The 25,892-nt window shown below is 36.2% G+C and overlaps 1 protein-coding gene across 1 annotated transcript in view; it reads right to left on the reverse strand.

Annotated features, from left to right (window-relative positions):
- The window catches only part of tmem8b (transmembrane protein 8B), a 66,472-nt gene that overhangs the window by 20,754 nt on the left and 19,826 nt on the right, over positions 1–25,892 (reverse strand). The window contains exons 6-10 of the mRNA XM_024276287.2: positions 25,486–25,868; positions 9,025–9,121; positions 8,785–8,908; positions 2,564–2,706; positions 1,652–1,830 (exon numbers count right to left, since the gene is read on the reverse strand). Of these exons, the coding sequence (XP_024132055.1) occupies positions 1,652–1,830; positions 2,564–2,706; positions 8,785–8,908; positions 9,025–9,121; positions 25,486–25,868 (926 nt within the window). The remainder of the gene's footprint in view (positions 1–1,651; positions 1,831–2,563; positions 2,707–8,784; positions 8,909–9,024; positions 9,122–25,485; positions 25,869–25,892) is intronic.

Below are 25,892 nucleotides of genomic sequence, written 5' to 3' on the forward strand. Positions count from 1 at the left end.
TAAAATCTCACTATAAAACACACAAATAAAGAAGCAGACCTTTTGAAAGGAAGTATTCTAAAAAATAAAATATATTTTTAAAGATATATTCCATCTTTATTGCTTGGTTTTGAACTGCATTGCCGTGTTCACATTGATCAAAATCACATCCGCTGCTTCTTTTTTGAGTTGCTCAACGCTCATTTAAAAATGTAATCGAATGATGTTGAGAGGTCAGGTTTTTTTATTTTGAAGAGCTCTACAAATGTATCAGCAATCACGTCTCCATGTCAGGGTTTATTCAGAGGTTCACCATCTGCTTTTCAGAGCTACTTCCGTCTCTGTGACCCAGTTTGACGACTTGCTGTTCTGCATAATAGTACGGTCACAAATACAACTGCTGCCGCGCTATGGAGAGGTATTGAGAGTTTTCTTCTAGGTTTCGTGCTGAAGCACAATTTTTTTTGAAGATCAATGGCGTGGTCATGAATTTAGATGGCGATAGTCAGGCGTGCAGAATAGTATATAAGTGGAAAAAAAAGTAAAGTAACAGGTGGTAAATCCCTTATTAAAACAAGTTGTGAATAAATTAATTTAATTACAATTTCAAGCAGTTACTAAAGTAAAGCACCCAACACTGTCCACTTGTTAATCACCCTAAGGATACCGAGTGGCCGGTGGCCAAGTGACACTTGATATGGACATTTACATATTGTCCAGAGCTGCTGCCGACCTGTAGCCACCCAGCTATATTTCATTATAGTATCATCTATGACTGTCACCGCGGGATCTCGAGACGTCAACTTTTAGAGAACAATCATCTGGTCGTTCTAAAATTTTAACTTTTTCTTAAAAGCTCCGTGGTCACCGCGTGGTGGGGAAAAATGTAACTGATGAATTCTCTGAAAGCAACCTACACACAAGTAGTACAATGAACTGGACAAGTGTTGAGGTTAGAGTCAGGCACAACATGCTTTTATTGAGACATCTGATTTGTCAGTTTATAACTTGAATAACTTGCAATAAAGAAAAAATATCTTTAAAAAAATAGGATTAGAAAAAACGTGTTAAGAAGAAGGTATCAGAGCAAGAATTGTTATTGAGACAAAATCAAATAAAATGACTATGAAATAACTGTCTATTTCTCAATGGAAGTCAATGGGACTTTGGTCTTTTTGAAACCAGCAAGTACTTCCTATATGGAACACGAGGAGGGAGGGGTTGCTAAGTCCACTGTTTTTACTGTCTATGGTTGCTGCATGGTGGCATTTTGGGATATATGACTGTAGCCTTAGTCCGACAAGGAACAGTAAAAATAAGGATAAAATTAGAGAACATTATAATTATTGTCTTGATACAAATAAGTAAAACATCATAAAGTTTGTGAGGAGAACAAACAATAACAAGCTTCTCCTCCATGTTGGTTGTGGACTCACAAAGTTGAGTTCATGATTGTTTGACGTGACGCAAATTCTTTGCCAAAGTCCAGATATTAGAACTCGGGAAACTTTGTGCCACACTGCCCAAAAAATCCTGCTTTCAGAACTCCAAATACGCTGCAGGACATCCCAATCCGTCTGCACATTGGCTCAACATTGAAACTGAATACCTCTGAGGCAAAAATCCGCTTTAGTGTGAATGCAGTTTCAAAAATCCTCTAAATGTCACTTACAGTGGAGAAAAACATGGTGAAGATGTAAACGGAAGCCTCCAGAAGGTAATTGCTCCTGATGGCGATGGCGACCGGCGGAACAAACATCAGGTTACTGAGGCAGAGCAGAAGCGTGGACAGGAGCTGGAAACTATAGGAGTACGCCTCGGAGTTGTCGGTGCACCCCCAGCCATTCCAGCCTAAAAAACCAAACCACACAAGCCTTCAATTCATGGTATGTCCCCTAATGTTTATGACAAATTTGGAAACATCAGCCTTTTCTGAAAAGAACAAAAGTATATTTGTGTGAAGTTGTTTGTTTGGCACGATAAAGCCTCCTTGACGGAGCTCCATCTGTTTTAACACGCCCCTGCTTTGCCACACTTTGGATCCCTATCAAGTGGCAGATTGGATCAGACGGTGTGGATTAAATATTCGTGAGCGCTGCTGAGCAGAGGTTTTGCCGTGCGAGACGCGCCGAGGGCAAGTGCTGAATGCAGATGACACACGTGAAGCACAACAATAACTTCTGCTGAGAGGAAACGGACGGCGATGAAAGACGATCACCGGCAGGATTTAGGGAAGAAAGCTTTAAGAGGACATGCTTTGTTTAGATTTGCAAGCTTATCTCCTGTTAAAAGCTGCTCATAATTAAAGGCATGTTTAACTGTCTTATCACAAAGGCTTATATTAGGAGATTAGCACAAGGGCTGGTTGGACATAGAATTTAATTGAAGCATTGTCGACTCACTTCTGGAAAATGACTTGCTCCACCATACCTGGCTCTCTCCCATTTTCTTGTCACTCTGCATGATGTATTTTCCAACAAATTAGAAATTCATTGCAGTGGCGACGACCCCATTTCCTCACAGAAAGTTTGACGGATGAAAAGTAACTCCAAGCCTGACAAGTACAACAACAGAAATGGCTCACCTGCTTTGCATTCGCACGCGGCGTACAGGTAGTTGTTGGTGCGCAGGAGCTTGCACTGTCCGTACGTCCCGCAGTCGTTGATGCATGGGGTCAGGTACGAGCGCATGTACACCTCCGCCGTCACGTTGGGGCACGCCTCGAATCTGGGAAAAGGCAGTTAGAGATGGAGCTGTCACTAACTCCAAAGCGTGATTGGTGGTTCACGTAACAATTACAGTCGTTTAATCGTTAATACAGCTGAGAGAATGAAGAACGGAACATTTCTGAAGAGGAATAATAAACACTGGCACAAATAAAAGGGATTTCTTTCTTCTGAAAATCATAAAAGGAATAAATAAAAGGAATTATGTCTTTATTAGAACTAGAGAAGTTGCATTACCTGACATAATGCTAGTGTCAATGCTTTTGCTGAATGTGATCGCTGAATATGCTGAACCTTTTTGCTAAAAACGCTGAAGTTGCTAAAGGACTTAAAGTTGCAGAAGGACAAAGAAGCTGAATAATTTCTTCTGGCTAAAAATGTAAAAATGCATTAAAGGTATGAACTTTGAATTTGCTCAAAACCTCAGTAGATGCCAAATTACCTGAAGAAAAGCTAGCATGTAGCTAAAATGCTAGCTTAACTCTGAATTATCCCAAAATAAAACCTCAGTAGATGCCAAAATTACCCTTAAAAGCTAGCACGTTCCTTAAGTATTAGCTTAAATCAGAATTAGCCCCCCAAAAAACCTCAGAAGATACCAAATTAGCAAAAAGAGCCTGTTTGTTGCTAAAATGCTAATTTAACTCAGAATTAGTCTGTCAAAAACTAAACCAGTTGATCATGAAGGAGAAATGAATAATTCTGCTCTACCGGAACTTTATGACACCAAGTCTTTTATATATTGGAATAAAAAAATGTGAAAGAAAGAAAATCTGTATTGAGATTTACAATGCTTCAACATTTCACATCAAGCCTCTTCCAACTGTAGGCTGGCGACAGTCCAATGTGAACACCAAATGTTAAAAGGAGAAAACGTTCCTGAATGCACAAAAACGCCAGGTGTGTTCGTAGCATCAGTGTTATAGATCGAGGCGTTCGTTTTTCTGCACATCTCCTCGCAGGAATTTTTGCCTTGTCCTTCGTCACTGTCCTCATCAAAGCTTCTGCCACATCCGCCGTCACCAAGAAAGTCCAAAAAGATATTTTCTGCTAATTAAATCCTTTTCACTCCAAATTCCATTAATTCCACCCTCAGCGAGAGTCAGATTTAATTAACCCAAGTGGAAATGTTCACATTGTTTTACCTGGATCCAGAGAAACCTGCTCAACGTCTGACATTTCCAGAGAGCCTTTTCAAACAAAATGAGACCGCAGCCTGACAGAGGTTATTGCTATGCAGTTGACTGGAGCCCACAAACAACTACACATGAATCTATTCATGATTTGTTTATCTCTGACACTGTTTGGCATGAAGTTTCTGAAGTTAATTAGGGAGAGTAAAACAAAAAAAAACAGGTTTTTAGTTGTTCATCTGCTTATTTATTTGTGACTGGGAAGACCGTAGCTTTTCAGAGCACCTGTCTGTCCCAACGGCATCTATCTTCTACATTCACACTGGACTGATTTAGCATGTCTAAAGGTGTGAAATCTCACACATCGCAATGTGAACGCTTTTGCGTGAGGACAAGAACACGTCCCGCACCATCTGTTAATGTCTCTTATTTGATTTTCTGTCACAAGAACCAAAAATAATCAGTTTTATTTGATTGCATTCACTTTTTTGAGACCATCAATGCAGCTCAATCTCAGCTAATTTGTTCTTCCGACTTACTTTATTCACAAACATTACAGAGAAAAACATTGGCTGAAGTTCTATTGACCAGTATGAAGAGTTTATCTTTGTCTGTGGTGATCGCTGCAGAAAATTAGTGACAGCCGAAGTTTGTCTTGATGTGAAGCTGCAGAGGCAGGCAGGGTCTGTCAATAAAGTACATCAAATACCCCAGACAAACAACAATTTCTCTGTAATTCACCCTAAATCATGTCAAAAACATCATAAGAACTCATTGTTGGTAAAACAAAAATCTCTAATATCATGACTCTTTGGGAACCAACATGTTCTAGTAATGCAAATTGTAGACGTGTCCTTATTTCCTTGCCTTTGGACTTCAACTGAAACAATTATAACAAATTCTAAAAATATTATAACAAATTTTCAAAAAAGTTGAAGCGAATTCTGAAAAAAAAATCAAAAATTTCTGAAGCAATTAAAGACAATTTTATAAAAAAAATAAGACAGAATTCTTAAAAAAAGATCAGAAGAAATTCTGAAAAGTACTAGCAAGTTCTGGAAATACTATAGTGAATTCTGAAAAAATTAAAACAAATGTTGAAAAAAATTCACACAATTCTGAATAAGTTAGAGCAAATTCTGAAAAAGTTCTTGCGATTTCTGAAAATATTATAGCAAATTCTGAGAAATTAATGCGCATTCTGAAAAAGATAAGCACATTTTGAAAATAGTACACCAATTTCTGAAACAACTAGAGCACATTTTGGAAAGATTGGTAATGTTTGTGGGTAAATTCAGTCGGAGGAACAAAACAGACTGGAGATATCGTGATGAGCACATAAACAAAACGGATCATGTCTATGAGGCTTTTCAACTTTTAGTTGGAGCTCGTCTTATAGTTTTCATGAACAGATGACATCAGAGCCCAGCCTGTTTGGAGTTTCTTGAAAGTATTAGAATGAAAATCACGGCAAAGATTTAAACTAAGAGACATCCCTTTCACCAGGAATCAACATTCCAAATTAAAAATCATTTAAATTCACATTCTTCTGATGCTCAGTTTGAACTTGGGGAAGCCATGCAATCGACTAATCAGATAATGTTACAAAACTGGTGATCCTTTCATCATTATTATTATTTTATTATTCTTCAAAAAGTGAAAATGGAGCTCTTATTTGTAAAATGTAGCTAAATATTATGGCAAAGTTCATTACTCAAATGAGAAGTGACAGGAGAAGACTTGTTTCAGCAACCTGGGCTGCAGCAGCTCACAAATTGTTGAACACGAAATACTTCAGCAAAATGTGCAAAACTGACACATTTCTCCAGGAAATACTAAATTATTAATACACAAATGTTGCACAGAAAACCAGCAAAATTGGGCAACAAATACTTAGGTGTGACACTAAAATTGTCACAGACTTTTTACTTTACACACTTTTTTTGTGCTGTCAAGTGGATTTTACTGCTACAATAAGGGACAACTTAAAAAATAAACTCCACTGTCATGAAGTTTTAGACTTATAGGCAAGTCGATGCTTTTTTTTATCATCAGCTTAAAGACCCACTCCAGTGAAAATCACATTTTTGGTGTTCTTAATGTTTTCTTTTAGCTTTTTTTCTGATGATGGAGGAGCTCTCAGCACCGGTAAGAGTAGGATTGGGCGGGGTTCCGTGCCAACGGTCCCGCCCACAATCAGAGGCGAAATTCTATTGAACTTTTGGATTTGGAAATGGTTTGTTTCAAGCATTCAAAGCAAAAACATAATAATAATAATAATCAAAAACAAGATAAACAGAAGAAATACACATCTATAGAGATAAAACTTTAGATAATTTGTCATAAAATTAATTGGAAAATACACATACTGTACATCCACATGCACTAGTAAATAATTACTTTTAATCATAAATATACAAATGAGCTTTTTTTGCATGTAGAACAAGACACAATGAAACTATCAAATATTAAGTATTGAACGTTCGAGGACTCATAGTTTGATTGAGGCACCTCATTGACCAGTTTATAACTTGAATAATTTGGAATAAAGAAATAATATCACAAGAAAAAAAATAGGATTGTCAAAAACGTGAATAAAAAGTATCGAAGCAATTCTGACGAATAGAAGGACTGAATAATAGTGGTTCATTTTTCTGTAGAAGTCTATGGGAATTTGGCTTCTTCAAGAAAGCGGGGACTTCCTGTTTGAGGGGAGGAGTTACTTATAACCAGTACATTACTGATATGCTCATTTCTTATAACCCATCCCGAAATCTACGAAGCTCAGGCAGAGCTCTTCTTCAGGTTCCAAAAATTAAAACTAAACATGGTGAGGGAGCCTTTCAGCACTTCTCTTCAAAGGTTTGGAACAATCTCCCTGAAAATGTGAGACATGCCACAAGTCTGAAAATGTTCAAATCCAAGATGAAAACGTTTTTATTTAGCAATGTGTTTTAAAATGGGAACTATTTTATGTGTATGTTTTTAATATTTTAAATTTCTGAATTTTAATCTTGTTGACTTTTATGATTTTAATTGTGTTTTATCAATAGATTTTTGTTTCCATTTGTGATTTTTTAATTGTTTTTGTACAGCACTTTGAATTGCCTTGGGTAGGAATTGTGCTTTATAAATAAACTTTCTTGCTTGCTTACTTAGTCCAGTTGTCTTATAGAGTCAATGGAACGAACCCTCCAAAGAGGACTCGACTTCCATCCATTCGTTTTCTAAACCTGCCGAGTTTCTATTTAGATATACTGGAGTTTCCTCAGCAACTGAAGATCTGCCAGTCCAACAAAGAGAAAACAATCCCACACTCTCTCCTATTCACCACTGGAGCATGTTTTGGACTCTGGGAGGAAGCCATGAGCCCAGAGTAAACCCATGTGCACACGGAGAACATCCAAACTCCACACAGACAGAACCCAGCTGGAACCAAACTTGTCTTGAACATTTTTTGTTCAAATTTCCAGTTAGGTGAAAGCAATAAAACCATTCTGAAACATCTCACAAAATGATTTTACCCAATGTTCAAGTGTTTCAGGAGCAGAGAAATAAACGCCTTTGTGATTATTCTGTTCAATCGCCATGATGTGTGCAAATATGGATGATCTATTTTCCTTCAACTCCACTCCCTCTGTTTGTTTCGTTCCATAAACATATTCATGAGGCAATGCCAAATTTATGTGCTGGTTGACAGATGGAGAAAATGCTGCTTCAGGAGCATACTTTCTTCATTAAAGTGCTGAATTATTTATTTTGATTAACAAAGTCGTGATTACTGTTTGAATATGTGTGCGCTTGTTTGCAGCGTGGCAGTTATTATCTCTCACAGGAGGCTTTCAGGATTGGAAAAGGAAAAATTGTGGATTTTTTAAGCTTTATTCCACTTTAAAATAGAGGTTGTTGCTTTGGGGAATCTCTGTTACTTTCCTGCCAAACGTTGGTTTAAAAGATAAAAACTGTCTTCTGTTGTCAAGGAGATTCGGATATTTTTACAAAAACCTACTAAAGACATTTTAACCCAAGAGAACCCAACAGCATTTTTAATTACAGATATTAAAAAAATAATAATTTTGGATATTAGTAATATCAATACAAACAAAAAATTAGATAATAAATGGAAAAAAATACAAACAAACATATACAGTAGTCCAGATTTGCCTTTCTTCCAGATTTTTTTTGTTTGTTTAATTTGTGTAGGAGCAATAAACAGCAACCCAAAACTTATAAACAAAAAAATATATAAAGAATAAAATAAAATTAACAAATGAAAAAAAGGAACACACTGGCCAAAGTTGACAATTTTTTTCGCATTTTAGTTGCCAGCAATTAACCACAACCACAAAATGTAAATAAAAAGTTGCAAAAAAGAAATAATAAAAATTGAAAGAAAGATAATTGACAAAAAAAGAGAAAAAACAACTTAATTCAAATGTTACCTTTTTTTGTTTTTAGCAACAATCAAAAACTTAACAAATAAAACATACAAAAAATAAATAATAATAATGTAAAAAAATGATGCAAATAAAAAAAACCAAAAGAACCAATTAGCTTATTTTGGGTAGCAGCAATGAACCAAAACCACATAATTCCAAATAAAAATCTAAGTACAGGTAATAAAAATGAAATAAAAATTAACTTTTATTCAAATTAGAATTTTTTTTCGGTCAATGTTTTTGTAGAAAACTTACATATAAAAAAATAAATAATAAAAATGTAAAAGATAATACAAAAAAACATCTGTCATATTTCGTGCCAATTTGGGTAATTATAACAGCAGCCACAAAATATAAATTGAAAAAAGTACAAAAACTAAACAATACAATTAAAACAACAACAACAAAACATTGGCCAAACTTCCCACGTTGAGTTCTCTAGGATCAGATATAATTTTTCTGATTTTTTTTTTTGCTAAAAAGCGTGGCGATAAACTGCCTCCTTACCCGTGTTCGGTGGCGCACAGAGAGCGCAGACTGAGGTACCAAGTGCCGGTTTGCGGGTACGGAATCCTCAGTTTAGTGATGTTAGCAGAAACGTTGACAGAGAGGAAAAATCCAGCAGCTGATTCTGGAAATGAGCCACAAAAAATCGGTTTGACAGTAATAGAGAACAAAACCATCAAATCGTGAATACATTTGAGGGTCTTATATCAAAATATGAGCGATTAGTTTTATTTCACACACCTGATTCACATCTGAGCGATGCGTTTTCTCGCAGGAAAAGTGGCATCCCGTGGTTCAGGCAGCCGAACACGGTGAGGTTAGCTCCTTTCACCGTCGACTGCAGGAAGAGACACAAGCGGACATCAATCATCTGTAAAATCATTAACCATCTGCTGCTGTGACGGTGAGCAAACAGGCTTTCCTCAGGCCTCGCCTCTGCTTTGCTACGAGAAAGTAAACTTTAAAACTGACAAACCGAGTGAAGCCGCTCTCCTCTGTCTGCCAGAGGCGCACGGATGAAGACGTTGGCAGCTTATCTCCTTCAAGCATCCGTTTTACATAAACCTGCTCACGTATTTAAAGGTCTGCAGAAGACGTGGTCCAGCTGTGGGAGCTGCGGACTTCAAATTAGCAGAAAGCAGAAACTCCACAAACCATGACTCAGCAAATCAAAACCATTTACTTTCTGTCAAAAGGGAAATACAGAAAACTTAAAGCAATTATTTCTGGAATAAATAAGATTTCTTTCTGCCCCCTAAAGCACAATATACCGCACATGCGGGGAGTTTGCAGAGTTGCTGATTAATGCGATGACTAACGAACGCTTTGCCAGGTGCTGAGATTTCAGGCTTCCTAAACTCACCATCTGGCCTGTGCTCTCATGGTAGGAAGACTAAATCACGCCCACCGGCAGTTTGAAACGGTTCCTCCTCCTCCACTTTCATCCCAACTCTTCCCAGAAAGTTGAAGATGAAGGATTAAGCAAGGAGCACTCAGGGGTGGAAAACTGAGGGAGCGTGCTCATGTGAATCAGGAGACAGGTCCTGAAAAGGGTTTGGTCCTTCAGTTAGTCAATCACTAAGATGCTGTAAGTTTACCGATCATCTTTTGATCTATTTTCAAAGTGTTCCCAGGGCTGTTTTTTAACAAAAGAAAAAAAAGTGTCATTTTCTAGGACATAGTATCTGCAGAGCAGCAGGAGTTTTTAGGAATTTGCTTTCTATGGCACAAAAAAATCTTTTTCAAACTGAATTTTTTCCTGATTCACAGTGATATAAATAAAGAAATACTCAGAAATGCAATTTTGAGCTTAATTTTTTTATATCTGTCCTCCATCATCAGAAAAATACCACAAGAACATGTTAAAAACAGTATTTTCATTAGCGTGGGGCTTATACAATTGATACTTAATCTTGTTCCGAAGACAATTTGAATTATTAAATAATGTATTTAAAAAAACGAAAGAAAAAAATTTGATTATTACTTTACTTGTAGAAATGCCTCTCCTAAAAAAACATAATGTTGTCCTTAAATACAAATTCACAACAGAGATAAGCAGAATATTATTTTATTTATTTAATAAAATTATTTTTATTTTCTAGTTAAATACCTTTTACTAGGTTTGATATATTTATTTGGGCTGTGAATGTTAACGTGTTAATGAAAAAGAATTTATGTGTTAATATTTATTAACATAAATTAATTACATCTCGCTTTGCTTTGGTGGTTCAGGCCTTCACGGCGTGCTTTGAAACACTTTTTTGGGTATTAACACACTTATCCCATGGTTGTTTACAAAAAGAATAAATATTCAATCAGTTTTGAGTACATTCATCTTGTTGGACTATTTCCTCAGTGGTCCGGCGCGTTGTCATGGGTAACACGACAAGTGTCGCCGAGCCTCAACTGCAGCGGCAAAAGACGGAGATATAAATGCTGATCACCATGATTAATTAAATAAAGCATTTTTTAAAAGCAGCTTGCAGAGTGATATAAAACATTTAGACAATGTGACCAGAACTTTTTTTTTTTTTTTTTAGATCTGCAGGTTAGTTTCTATTGTCTGTACGTCAGCATCTTGTGTTTTCTTGGAGTAATACTGCAGACATAAAGTGTTTAGAGTTCTCCTTTTCTTACTGTTGATGTGTTTGGTTCACACAATTTACACTTCAGGGTTAACACTTGATAAAATAAAAACATTTCAGTCAGTAATAATGAAGGAAAAATTGTTTTTGTCCAAAAGCTTCATAAGGTCTTATATATTCACCCAGCAAAACATTGTGATTAACAGTAATTAATAAATAACAAGTGTGACTAATCTGATTTTTTTTTTTTAATCGAATGACAAAAAAACATTCTAAATGAACAGTTTTGTGTGTGATTTCATATTGTGATTGTTTGCAGATAATAAGTGGATGACAAATACTGTAACTAAAAATAATTTATCATATATATCATGATTATTTTTTTTTAAGATTGTGATTAATCTGTTGCATGTTTTTAATCGATTCCCAGGCATAACATGTATATGTATATATATATATATATATATTATTATTATTATATAAACCAATTTAATTTCCATTTCAATACAAATGTTACCAAACATTTATTTTTTTGCACCAATAAATGCTCTTTTCTGTAGATTTCTACTTGCTTTTCATTGGTGGGTTTGACTATGTGGTTCTAAAGAAATAAGACAATTTAACCATTTATAGTTTTAACAACCAAAGGTTTATGTCATTCGTTGAGAAAACAGGACTCGCTGGTCACCAGCCCGGTCACACGCCGCTGTGGGATGACTCTCCGCTCTTCCTGAAGCATTTACTGACAGTCAGCCAACATGTTTGTGTTGATCGCACAAACAGACCCCCCCACAGTTTTAATGAGGCAGAACATGCCATCCTCCCCACCCCCAGATTATAAAAATGGTGACATTTCTCAGTAAAATCTGAGACGGACGCTGTTGGAGAATCTCACACAGTCAGCAGTGATGCCCATACCATCACACTCCCTCCACTAAAAGATTAGCGATTATAGAGGCTGTGAGGGATGAAACTGGTGATAATATTAACTTAAACCAACATCATTAAAAGCTAATCACCCTATTGCATTTTTAATCACATTTTCATTGAATAAATTATTTTAATTAATTTTTATTGTTGGATTTTAACAGGTTCTATGGTTTTTATTTTGAATAAACTTTATTTTAACAAATACAAATAACAAAAAAGCACAACTTTTCTGTGTTATTTTATTACACACATTTGCATTTTTTGTTCTTACATTTGAAATTTTTTAAACTTTTATGGTGAAGGTTACAAGGTTAATGATGAAAGAAAATCATCACTTGACAGCAACATTATAATTTCAACCCAGAAGTCCAAAAGTTCTTCTCAGGCAGTTTCAAAGTAAAATCTATTGTTTCCATGATGGATTCATTATTATGTTATAGACGTTTGTCATTAGGTAACCAGTAATTAGCTTTGATAAATTATTTCCAGCTTCAGATTCTAAAAAAAGACTTCACCTAATTATCAATTAATCATTTGCTGTTTAGAATGGACCATTAACTGTCATAATTATTTCAAGACCATTTGATCAAGAGTTCAAAACAATTTAGTTTATGATTTATTATTGAGGAGCTACAAAGTCATTTTGGAAAACGCTTCTCCTGTTATCTTCAGGGACCTTCATCTGCTGTGAAATATTTATTTAATGACAGTAACTCTTTAATAAAGAAGTATTATGAGTATTAAGTTGATGTACTTTGTTACCTTGAACCAGATTTCCTAAAATATGTTGAAACACAAAACATGAATTATAAAATAGCTATTTTTCAGTGGAAAATCTAAAATAGGAATTTGACTTTTCTCCAGTAAAATATCATCAATCAGACAAAATCTTTCATGATTATACGTATTTTTATTTGGCTAACTTATTTAGGGAAAAAAAATGTTGTTTTAATGTATTATGTCTATGTTTTTGCCTGTGGAAATAAATAAACGAAATGAAATAAACTTATTTAGGACAATTTTTATTCCTTTCAGATGCATTTTTTAATGCATAGAGCAACTAAACGAACCAAAAAATTAATAAATTAAAGTCTGACGATGAGAGAAAAAAAATAACCAAGATGAGGCTATTTTATGTCTTTAAACAATAATTTTATTGTTTTTCCTGGTGTAACTCTGATATCTTCACAGAAAAGAAAATGTTGCTTTTTTGGTCCTGTTTTTATTTGGTGTAAACTTCCTGGTTCACCAGGAAACTAGACATTAAGGAAGTGAGATTATTAAGATCCGAATGATTATTTTATGAATTTTATATCACACTTAGATTTGTTATGTGAACATCATGTGATGGACAGAAAAAACAGAAAGTTAATAAAACAGTTCCTGTCTATTTAAGGTGGAATTAATATTTCACTGATAAGTCCTGGATGCCTCCATCTGTTAATCTAAAACTCATAAACATTTGTGATACTTTTTAAAAAACGCATTTCATCTTCTTGAGCTAGTATAAATCAATATAAAGAAATCTAACATTTGCATTTATTTTATTTAACCTTCGAAACATCAAAAGACACCGTTGTGAACTTTGCTACACTCACTATATTAAATGTTTAGACTTTTTTGTCTAATCCATTTTAAATCTTGAAGTTACAAAAAAAAAATACATGAATAAACATGTATTGAAAAGCATAAAATCAATTTTGAGAAAAGCAGCCGTACGTCAATTATGACCAGATTAAAAAAGTTTAAATGAATGCCAGTTCATTTCTGTTTTCTGGGCTGTGGCTCTGCTAGATTTCCCAGGAGTTATGATGTTGACATGATCAAGGCGCACAAACACAACACAATCTGCTGCAGCCACATGCACTAAGCCAACATGTGCTCTGAGAGCTGCACATATTGGTTCCCAAACCACTCAAATAAACTTCATTATGGATCCATTTTAGGACTGAATTCAGAAACGGATTTGTCTTATTGAGATTCAAGTTTAGGCCTCGATTTATGAGCAAAATGTTAATTATCAACAAAAAATGTGTTGTGTGGTTGAATTGTTTTAGGTGTGAAACTTTTGTTTGAAAAATGTCATTTTTTCATCTGTTTTATAGAAAAAAATAGTGTTCCTCCATAAACAAGGAGGTTCTGCTGGATTATTATGCCAAAAAATAAATATAATATCTTAAAAATGTGCGTGTTTAATGCTTGTATTCCTATCAGGGTACTAAATTCCATTTTTTTTTACCTGTTGACATAAAATAATTAATTCTGACATTATTTGGCAAGTATGACGCTCAGAGTTGAATTTAATTTCATGAATCCTCTGCAGGTTCCTGCATTTAATGAACATTATCCAGAAAAAGTGATCCAGACATTTGTCTGCACGAGATGCCACAGATGTTATGAAAGAAAAAAAAACACTTTAAATCCAAAAATTGTCTATTAGACTCCTGAGCTGAGATTAAAAACACTTTAAAATCTGAACATCAGGAATAAGAACTTCAAGAGGAAATCCTCAGTCACCAACAAATGTTCTAATCATTTATAGTTGATCCGATTTAAACAAATTAAAACCCCCTTTTATGATGAATTATTTAATAACCAGAGAACATTTTGATTTACTAAATATGTTTGACAATATTTGGATTCTAAATCTATTACTCGTCGTTATTTTTGTGGTGCTAATGTTAGCTTGAGGCTACAAGCTCACACGTGGTAGCGGAAACAGATCTCTTTGTGATGGGGGGCGGGTTTCTCTGCACCAATAGCCCCGCCCACAAACCAGATTTGTATTCCTAATGAGCTACTGCCGCTGTGCATAAAATATGTCTTAACAAACGACAAAAGCTTCATAATCATAATTAAAAGACCTATGGGAATTATTTTACAATAAAATAGAAATGTAGTTGGAGTGAGATTTTAATGCTTTGGGGAATTCAATCATTCTAACCCTCACCAACAGCAGGCACAGCACCAGTTTGGAGGTACAGGTATGGACAACTTAAGTTTTTAAGTTTACAATTTGTGTTTTACTTATATTTTGATTCTTCTGAGTGACTTGTGTTTTTTTTTATTTGGACAAATAAAATTCTATTCTACTCTAAATCAGAAGCTTTAAAGTAAAAATCAGAAGCTCTGATTAAAAAAAAACAAGTATATGTGTGTAGAATAATAGAGATTCATCTGCATAGAATTAGATTCCATTACAGAAAATGAAACCCAGCTATAGAAACAGAAACAGACTTCTTGAGTGAAACTGGCTGGATTTTCTCTTTGAGAAAGACACAAAAACCGGAGATCTATCTTGATCAGACAAGCAACCAACAAACAAATGATCTCAATGGAAGAAATCCAGCCGTCTTTGGTGGAGGCGGGCGACCCTTACAGAAGGATCAACATCAGTTCAGCACTCCACCAGTCACACCTTTACGCTAGATTAGACAGACAGAAGCCATTCATCACTAAGAGACAGCCCGCTGGGCAAACTCCTGTGATCTGATGAAACAAAGATTGGACTCTCCAACCACAATTCCCAGCAGCGAACGGGGATGAAGCCAGGTAAGAGGAAAGCTGAAAGTCAGCCCAAGCTGGGCGTGCTGAGAGAAAATCCATATCACAGCATCAATAGTAAATGCTGCACAACATTAAATGTTTATATTTCAATCTAAATGCTGACATAATTTGTGCTGTGTTATCAAATGTGTCTCAAAAACAACTTTTGTGTTTTTTTCTATCAAACGGCGCTATTGTTGACTCAGTCTGGCAGCATTCAAACTCCGTAACCATTCATCAATATGTCGTTTTATAGGAGTACCTTCCAAAATAAAGCTTTGTGCTCAGCAAAAACAGGCTTTTTTAATTTAAAGAATATCTCAATTTCTTCTCTTTGTGCTTCCTAAAACAGCAGAATTACGGCGCCCTACATTCAGCCGAAGAGGGACGGCGATTCAGAGAGAGGTAACAAAGGGGCATCATCAGGAAACGTCTCTCCTGGAGTGACCCACAAAGAGCCTGAACATGAAGCGAGTATTTCTGACAGCTGAAACGGCTGCTAACTGACACTCCCAATCCGGCCCGGCTGAGCGTACATGTTTCTGCCAGGGAGAATTAGAGAAACTTTCACGGAAAAGCTGAGAGAACTTTCAGGATCAAGGAAGACCTAATTGCTGCCAAAGGTATTTAAACGATTCACTGCAAAGTAAAGGTTTGGAACATGTTTTTTAAAATTTTATATTTTCTTAGAAATGTGTATAAATAATTAGTTAAAAGGTGTAATTTTCTCAAAATGAAGAAACTTAATGATGAAACTTTGAAAATTAAAGATATTTTTTTATATTTTCTGACAAGTCTTTTCCTGATAGAGAAGAAGATAAAACCCTATAAAATCAATTAATCGATTCAAATCAATTTGAGCTTAACAGATCAATAATCGATTCATAAAAAAATAAATTTATTGAGCACATAAACCTAAAGTCCGCTAGCTTGATGCTAACTTATAACCTATTTCCCATAGGACGGCTAATGCTAACGCTCGGATGACGTAAACATACATTACTGAATAAATGAACATCTGTATAATCTTACAAGCATGAATTTTCCAAACTCTTATTTTTATCTATCGCCACCTAGTGGCCAAATTGAAACGCCCTCCAGGAGAAGCAGAACAATGTTTCTCCATTTGAGAATCCGTGTAAATTGTAAATGTAGATTATTTCACTAATAAATTTCACACGTGAAATCTATAAGATTAATATAAATAATTAAAAAAAATAGTATATTATTAATGTATTTCAAAACAAATATGTATAAATGTGTAAACTCAAAATTCGAAAATTTAATAAATCAAATCCTTTCTGGAAACTATCATTGATACTCAGCCCTATAAAACACATAAAAACTCACCCACACCGTCTAAAATATGACATTATTAAAAAGTATTTTTATGCACAAGGCATTTCTTCGGGGACCTTTAAAAGACGGCTCTGAAGCAATTAAATCCATACACTTCCACCTGAGGTTTATGCAGAAATAAAAGTCACATGCGTTGTCTTCAAACCCCGGCGAACGAGAATGATGAAAAGCAGACGAGGAGCTCCGGCGTTTGTCTCCCGAAGGCTTGCAAATCTGCCAGAGTCTCCCACTGGCAACGTGAGTATACGGCGCTGCCCATGACAAGCAAATGACAGATCATCACTGAGGTGGGGGTGGGGGGTGTGGGGGGTGTCAGGCTGTAATATACCCTGACAGTCTCTCAGAAGAATACATCTTCCAGCGTATGGAACAATCACACGCTGCAGCTGAACTTTGTGTGACTTCTTCTGCAGAGTTTGAATCTGAGAAGCAGCTTGTTTATAAATGCACTGATGATGATGAGAAGGGGGGGGGGCATTTACATCCTCCATCTTAGAAGATCCGCTCATTATCACAGAGGACCATCCGATGTCAACAAACAGGGAGTTGTTAAATGAGATGTTGGAATGATTTATGTCAAAAACTGCATCAGATTTGCTCATGAAACGACGTCTAAAGTGTTTGGTTATCAAACACGGAGCTGATAAATCTAAGGCACCAACATTATAGTTCAACCATTAATTCTCAACAAAATGAAAGTACCTGATAGATAATGATTATTTATACACCAAATAGTCCATTTATTTTTTAGAAAACTAATGAATGTTGAGAAAGTTCAAGAAACAAATTAGTAGCTATCTGCTTTTGATTTTATAATTTTAATGATTTTTTTGTGCAAGGAAAAGATAAGGAAATATTTTCAGGGAAAAAAATGTTCTATTCTTTAAGAATTATTTGGATTATAATTAATCTAAGTATATAGTTCTAAGGAAACTGACGCCACAGTTTCCAATCTTACCCAAATGACTATATAACATCTATTTTTACTAGTTAATAGCTAACATTTTCTATACCACTTTGACTTAATTTTTCAAGGTATTTCTTGTTAAAAGAGTTAAAAGATAAAAAAGGTGAATAAAATAAAAATGGGGACCAACCTGGATCAGATGATATTGTTGTTATAACTCAAACCTTTAAATTAAAGCTAAACCTTCCTAAGTTAGTGCAGTGATCATCCACACCGTGATCACCTCTCACATAGATTATTGTACTTCTCTGTACTTCAGTGTCACCCGGCGATCCTTGAACAGTTCAGAACGCAGCACCACGACTGTTAACAGGAACATCCAGACGTGCGTCACTCACTGCCTCCCTGTTCAGTTTAGAATTCACTTTAAACTTTATTGTTTGCTTCTAACGCTCTTCATGGTCTCGCTCCAGTTTACTTAACTGAGATTTTAACTGTCTGCAGCCGTTCAAGAGTCTGAAGGTCTGCTAACCAACATTTCCTCAGATCACGACAGTAAATCTGGGAGATTTTACTAATGCCGGCCCTCACTTATGGAATAGTATTCCTGCAGAACTGTGAATGCTTACTTTAACGGTTTTACATCTCAGTTAAAAATACACCTTTTTAGAATGTCTTTTAATGCTCAGTAGTCGGTGGCATTTTCTTTTCTTTTATTGCATAAATTTATGTATTTTATCGCTGGTTTTATTGCTTTTTTTAAATCCTCAAATGTTTTACAACATTATCGGACTGGGAAATCAAATGACTAAATCAGTGACAAAAAAATACCAAAGTCCTGATTGGGACATCGATTCTTTGTTACGGCTCAGCCTGGTTTAGAGCTCATGTCAGTTCCATATTACTGATTTTTTCACATGTTTTGGTTAACTATAAATTATTCAAGAAAAATACCTTATTAGGTACTTCAGAAACAAACAGCTTTATTTTTGGCCTCATAGCCACTTTACTAACTTACAAAAGTAGCTAAAAAGTTGAATTTAACACTAAATAAATACAATGCAATTTCTCATGTCATTCCAAATTAATCGCTACAGTTTAAAACTGCTACATGATAACTCCTACAGAGTACGTTATATTTATAGCAGGCATTTTGTAAAACATTTTTATATAATAAATAAGTAAAACATGTTCCAATTTAGGATATGATATTTTTAAAAGGCAATTGTTACAAATTAGAAACAGTTTATTCTCAGTTTATTCTTCCATTGAGCTTCAAAATTTTCAAAAAGTAAAATTTTCCCTCTATTAAGTATTAAAAATGCATATATGTCTTTTTTGTTGACTACAAAAGATTGTTTTAGTTTTTTAAAATTGTTCTGTTTTTAAAATAAACCTATGATGTCGTCTTTCTCCGACTAAAACAGTAAAGTAAGACGTATAGAGCGTCAGCGGTGAGGTGCGACTCTGATTACAGCTGCTGTGTTAAACAGGTTAGAGGAACGGTGGGAGGGGTCTGGCGGTGATATTTAGACACTAGTCATTTAAAGGATTTTCTCTTTGATGCCTGAAGCTTTGAAGCTGATCCCTGCATGGCCTGTGAAGCATTACACAAATGTGAGGACAATAAGAGCTGATTAATACATGGAAATGGCGCGCACACACCGACCAGTGATGCTGGAAAGATGATTGCAATGTGCAACCCTAAGTGCATGTCAGTGCCACATTCAGCACACTGAGATCTGAAAGAAAAGGTGACGGGGTTTCATTTCGTTTATAGAAGGAAAACTTTAATATGATTTCTTCCAAATTAAATAAACTACCATTTACATGTTGTGGAAACTCAATTTGTAACCCCTGCTGTTTTATTTGGAGAGAAAATAGCCTCATTCGATTTGTGCGTACTTAATCCTTGATTTGTAACTCATACAATACATTTTGTGTGTTACTGTGGGTACTTGTAATGGTGTATACACATATACAAAATACAAATAAAATGAATTTACACATGCACAACTTCAAATTACATCAATTTAAAACAAACAAAACATACAAATGTTTTAAAGAGTATGCACAAATTACCTGATACACACACAAAACCACATGAAATCTGATGTGACTCTTTTCACGTCTCCAAGATTTGTGCGTAAGTGATGCGTTGAAATGCTGCGTCATCAGAGTTTTTTCATCAGTCTCCTAAAACTTAGATTGTAATGTGTATCAGATGATGTATGCATGCTTTTTAAAGATGTGTATGTGTAGTTAGTTCTAAGCTGCTGTAATTTAAAGTTGTGTGTAAATTGTATTTTTATGTAATTTTTTTTACATGTGAATACACAATTGTAAGTATGCACAGTTATGCGCAAAATATAATCTATGAGTTACAAATCCAGAATTGTGCAAATTCAAAGTTACACACAAATAGGCAGACACGAGTTACAAATCAAAAACGACGCACAGACAAATCGGATTAGACAATATTCTCTCCATAGGTTTACAGATGCATTTCTGAGCCAAGTTGTATTTTGCTGCTTTCTTGAGACAAAGAATGGCGAAATAAAAAGGTAAACTGTGTGGAAACAGGACCAGCCAATAGACGGAGAACAGATCACAGCTGTCATTCAAATTCTGCAGATTTGACCAAAAATCATTAAATAGGCAAACAAACTGATAACATTGTATTGTTTTTTCATCCAAACATCTACAATTTGTGTATTTTTGCTGTGACATTTCTGGAAGTGTGGCATTTTGCCTTCTTCACAGGGGTGTGATCATCTATTTCATGTCTTTGTATTGAGCAGAGATGAAGGATGTTGCTTATCTGGGAGTCCTGTGGCAGGCAGAGGCTGCGTGGAGGAGGCTGCAGGTCAACAACCGTAAACCTGTCAGCTTCACAAACAGCGCTAAAATAGTCAATACCTTTTATTGCTATCATTTCTTTATAAATGTAATATTCCGTGTGATGTTGCCAGGCTGGTGAGATGCCTTGACCAGCTTGTCTTCTGAATGCAGAGATAAAACTGACTTTATTCTTTAAAAGCTGCAAAGAGGAAACGCTTCCCTAAATGCCAGGACTTTCTTTTGAACTAAAGAGTCAAAGATTTTCGCCTAATGCTTCATCCTCATCTCATTTCAGCCCTGCCAGGCTTGATTTCTATTAGAATGGAAAGGTTTTAAAGCCTGTCTGTTAGCGTGTAGCTTCCCGGCTCCCGACAGACCTCCGGGGCGACTGCAGGTGCATTTCTAATTCCGTGGCTCTCCGGTGAACTATCAAATCCCGCTTTCCCAATTCTTACCATTTTTTTTCTTTAGCTCAAATAGAGATGTTGGTCTGAACAAAGGCGCTTGTTTGGTTGCGAACTTTTTTTCCGTTCCCAGAGCAAAGTCCGCGACCATACGTCCATTAATATTTAGCAGTCGACTGCAGCTGAGCCAGACGGTTTGTGAGACCAATTAATCACCCCTGTGAGCTGGGGATTTTCTCTTCACAAACTGCTCCATATTTACTCCCCTGATTACTATCTGATTTCATGCAGCGGAGGAGCATGTGGTGCATAAAGAGTGAGAAAAGCACAATCATGTCCAGCATCCTGCATCCGTTTATCTCTAAAGGCGGCGTATCATATTTTTTTTAGACAAATATTTTCCTTTTTGGTCATAAACAAGTCTGAGTCAAACGTATTTTGAAGTCTGTCCTGAAGAGTCATCTCCCTGATACAATGATTGGAAACTATATTTCCAGAAGACGCTAAAGATGGTTGGTTATCTTGGAATTCACATGGTGAAATTGGTAAATGTTTCTGCTGTGCTGCTTATGCTACTGCCACTGAGCGATGGGGAGGCATCAGCAGAATCTTCAAGATTTCACGCCGATTGTTTTAAAAATCGTTGACTTAGTCATGAATGTGTTCAGCCGAGGTCAGCCGTGCAGTAGCTTTATATCCGGAGACATTTATACATCGACCATCAACCTGCAGACGCCAAAATGTCGCTCAATTTCGCAATAACACCATCCACACCTGATACAGCGCAACCTCAAAATGTGTTTGGACACCCACTGACTGATGTCAGCTTTTAGAGAAATATCGTCCGGTTCTCGTGCAGTGCAGTGTGTAAAAACACAACTGCTGCTGCACGGCCACCTGCCAAATTTGATGAAAAACGTACATTTATGTCGCCATGCTGAGGGATTTTGGGATATGTGACCATAGTTTCAGGACTATTTTAGATTTTTGTTATTGAGCTGTAAAGGACGCCAGAGTTGTGTCTTGCCTCTAAAGCATGGGTGCCCAAAGTGGGGCCCAAAGGTTATCTTTTGTCCCACCAAGTCATGGCTGTGGAAGCCGTGGAGTTTTTAGTTAAAGCCCCTTACCCATTTCCCATCGATTCTCTGGTGTTCCAAAACTTTACGGCTGTAAGATAATATTGCATATTATTTAATATTGCATAATATATAATATTGCCCTCCAGGTGGCGCTGTTAACACTTTATATCCCAGCGGCTAAGTGAGTCAGCCCTGGGCTTCTCTTTGTGTTACAAATTCCCAAGAGCCTTCACGGTCACTTCCGATGCTTTTAGCAGCTTTTTTTTAGCTAGGTGAGATGTAGCGCCGACGGCAAATGGATGAAGTCAAAAGAGCAGCTCCACGTCTCTCATTAGGATCCCTGTTTGCTGTTCGCATTGGAAGAAATTTGTTTAAGATTGCTCTTGTTATTCAATTAAAAATGGCCAATGAGGCTTTACTGTTAAAGGCTCCAACGACAAATATTATTTAGTTTTTATTCTTACTAAAGTCTGTTACCTCAATGAATAAAATTTAAAAACTATACTCTTCATTTTCTCCTTTTTTTCATGACTTGCAAAAAAATATTGTTTTTGTCCCGCAGATGGGGATCCCATTTAGAGTTTGGGCTCCCTGAGGATATTTATTGAGAGCACAAGTGGAAACTAGGGGTGTAAGAAAATGTCGATTCAGTGAAATATCGCAATATTTCATTTGGCGAGACTAGTATCAATTTCAAATGCTGCCAAGATGATATTTAATGATTTATTAGCAAACATGTACTTCTTTTGTTTTCCAGCTAAACCCCTGACTGCTAGTCGGCAGCAGAGAGTTTCTTTGAGTTTCTACACCGAACCAAAACAAGAACAAGATCTTGCAAGAACTACTTGTGTCAGTATTTTTAAAGTGATTTTTTCATATTAGCAAAACCTGTGCAAAGTTGGAACTGGTACCTTATAAAAACACAAATTTTGGTGCTTCCTGGTTCATATAAGAATGAGTGAGACCATGCGCAGAGCTTCAGCCAAAATGCTGAAGACAAAGCGGGCCAAAGTTCTGCTGAACTCCATAAAGGATTCTTATTCATCCACCTGATGGATCAGAGCCACATGTACGACGTTCTGAAAAAAGACACGTTGTAGTGATGAAATACGTGTCTACTTCCACATGTGAGAAAACTGACATGTAGTGCAGACTGTCTGGAGGAATGAAATAAAGCATCTCAGCTGCATTCAAGCGCCGTCCTTCACCCTGTCGAGCAGCTTCATCGTTCTGTTCAAGCAGCGTTCAGGCTCATGAACAGGTTTAAAAGGACCGGTTCAGCTACATTTAGCAGTGTTGGAAATAAACAAATCTTTATTTCTCAACCATTTATCTTTATGTTTGTTTTTTTTTATGCTGTAAAACATTTTGTTGTAAAATGAGTGCAGAAAATGTTTTTCTTAAATTAAAAAAAAAAAAGTACCATGAATTTGTTTAGTTGGAAGCAACTTTTATACAAGAGTTGCAGTACTTAATGTTTTGATCATTAAATAAAATGTGGTTTACAGTTTTATCAATGTGAAAAGTCTTTTAATATTCAGATAAGTCACAATATTTAAAAAAAAAAAGTGAAATATTGACTGGTGCCATCTTGGAAAATATCAGGATATGTATCGTATCGGCAGACTCCTAAAAGAAACAGTTTGTTTTTCTAGGAGTGAAGTTTTGGATGTTTTATTCATTTGTAGTGTGCTTTCTGTTTCAGTCCCCTATGCACCATCATCCAAAGATTAACCACCAAAACCTGTGAATCCGACTTTGTGGTTGTAATGATGCAGCCATCAATTTTCTCTAATTCCAGTCAGGTTTTCTGAAAACTTCTCTGGGAAATAAAACAAAACACTCCAAAGCTGCTGACATTTTTTTGTTTTTAAATCTGCAATAAAGTTTCTTTTTCTTCTGAAAATATGCTTATTACCAAGAATTGCTTCACCTGAAGCAGCAGAACAATGAATCACTCCCTCTTCCTGTGCTTGAACCCCCTCCCCCCACATACCCATGTTTCTGTGGATGGAGAGCTCTGGTTTCCAAACACAAATCCAATTAAGAAACAAAAAGAAGGGAGAAACTCGGCTTTGGTCTTATTACTCCAGTTAAACATTCGACACAGAGGAGGTCATCACCCAAAACTACTCATCCTCAACGAGAGGGAAAAACAGATTCGCTTTGTGACAGTAAAAGTTTCTGAACAAACGTAAAGAGATGCTCCAGTATTTACAAATGACAGCCATTATGAAGGGTTTAAATCAGTGGTCTACAACCTGAAACGGGAAGGTTGGAAGATATTTCTATGGATTGGTCCAAATGAGGCTGAAGTGTGCATCCAATTAGTTTTTTTCCCTTAACTTTTAAAGGTGGGAGTTTTTTTTCTTTATACTTTGTAGAATATCTGCAGCTGCTTTAACCTTCATTGGTACTCTACATGTCATAGGAACCAATCAGAGGTGACAGATTTTTTCTTAACCCATAATTGTCGATGTGAAAAACTGGACACAAACATCCGCCATGATTTAAACGGCGGGTTAACACACCAATCGGAGAGTGCGTGGAATCATTGATCTGTGTGTCTGTTTATTTTTTTTAGTATTTACGGCATTTTCATCTCTACAGTCTGTTTAGATACAAAAATATGATCACATTTGTCAAAAGGTGCATTTTATTGTGAAGAAAATTGTTTTTATTAAAAATTAACCATATTTTCTTGTGTGTCTTGGCGCAACTTCCTGCCAGGAATCGTTGAATCTGTTTTGAACTACGCTATAGGTTAACAAAGGAGCTGAAAGGTCCAACAGATACGAAGAAACTAGTATTTTCTAAATATAATATTAAATGTGAATCCACCCTCTAAAAAATTTTAGCAGCATCCTATTAACATTAGACAGCATAATCATTATGGTGTGTGGGAACAACTGTCACAATAAATCAATTTTTGAAGTAAAAATCCTCATTTTCTCTGTTAAATGCAGATTTATTTTATTTTGAAGTCAAAGGCTCTTTATCTGTTTCCTCACTGACTTTTCTGCAAAAATAAGCTTTCCAAACATGTTTGATTTTTGGTATTTTTACTAGCTGGGGGGTTTCAATTTTGGATTTTCACCAGGTGACCCTTGACATGCGTTAAAAATGAGTCGGATGTGGCGGGGAGAATCCAGTAGTTTTTCAAAATAAAACTTCCTTCAGAACCAAATTAGGTTTTAATTGTGAAATATTTTATGGATTTATCATATTTTAAATTAATATGTATATATATTTTTAACTAATACATTTTAACATGGATTGTTTTAATAGCTTCATTTTTTAAATAGTTTATTCTGCCTTTGCTGCAACAGCTTCAAAACTCTGGAATGATCTTCCAATTCATGTTAGATAGTCCTCATCATTACCTGTCTTTATGTAATGTAAACGGACCGGTACCGCTCTGTAGCCCAGGGACCACTGGTTTAAACACCATAATGAGGTCTATTTCAATGAAACCCCAAAAATAATCTGAACCACACTCATGACATTTACTCCCAAAAGCCTCCAGCTCCTGTTAACTCATGTAAACTCACCATGTTTAGCTTGAGCTCCATGTTGAGGACTCCTCCGCTGTCCAAAACGGGCATCAGGTTGATGGCAAACACAGCCGCTCTGTCTGGTGGAATTGATATATTCGGACCGAAAAAGATGTAGAAGTGCACAGAGAAAGTGTCCAGCTCATTGCGCAGCGTCGGACGGATGGGCCAGCACTTATTGGTGTCCGCCGTGGGGGCGAGGTAAATGATGCTGTCCTCTGAGGTGTGGAGGTGACTGCTGTTGTGAGACAAGCCCGGCAGGCCCGCCATCAGCAGCGTCTCCGACAGAGAGAAGCCCATCGCCGTTCCAAAAGACTGAGGCATGTTCATGGAGGAGCTGGGCTGCGCTCGGTCCTTCGACAAACTGGGTCTGGAGCAATCTGTTCATGCGAAGAAAGATCAGA

Source organism: Oryzias melastigma, linkage group LG9, assembly GCF_002922805.2.
Source record: "Oryzias melastigma strain HK-1 linkage group LG9, ASM292280v2, whole genome shotgun sequence".
In the NCBI taxonomy this organism is placed as follows: Eukaryota; Metazoa; Chordata; class Actinopteri; order Beloniformes; family Adrianichthyidae; genus Oryzias; species Oryzias melastigma.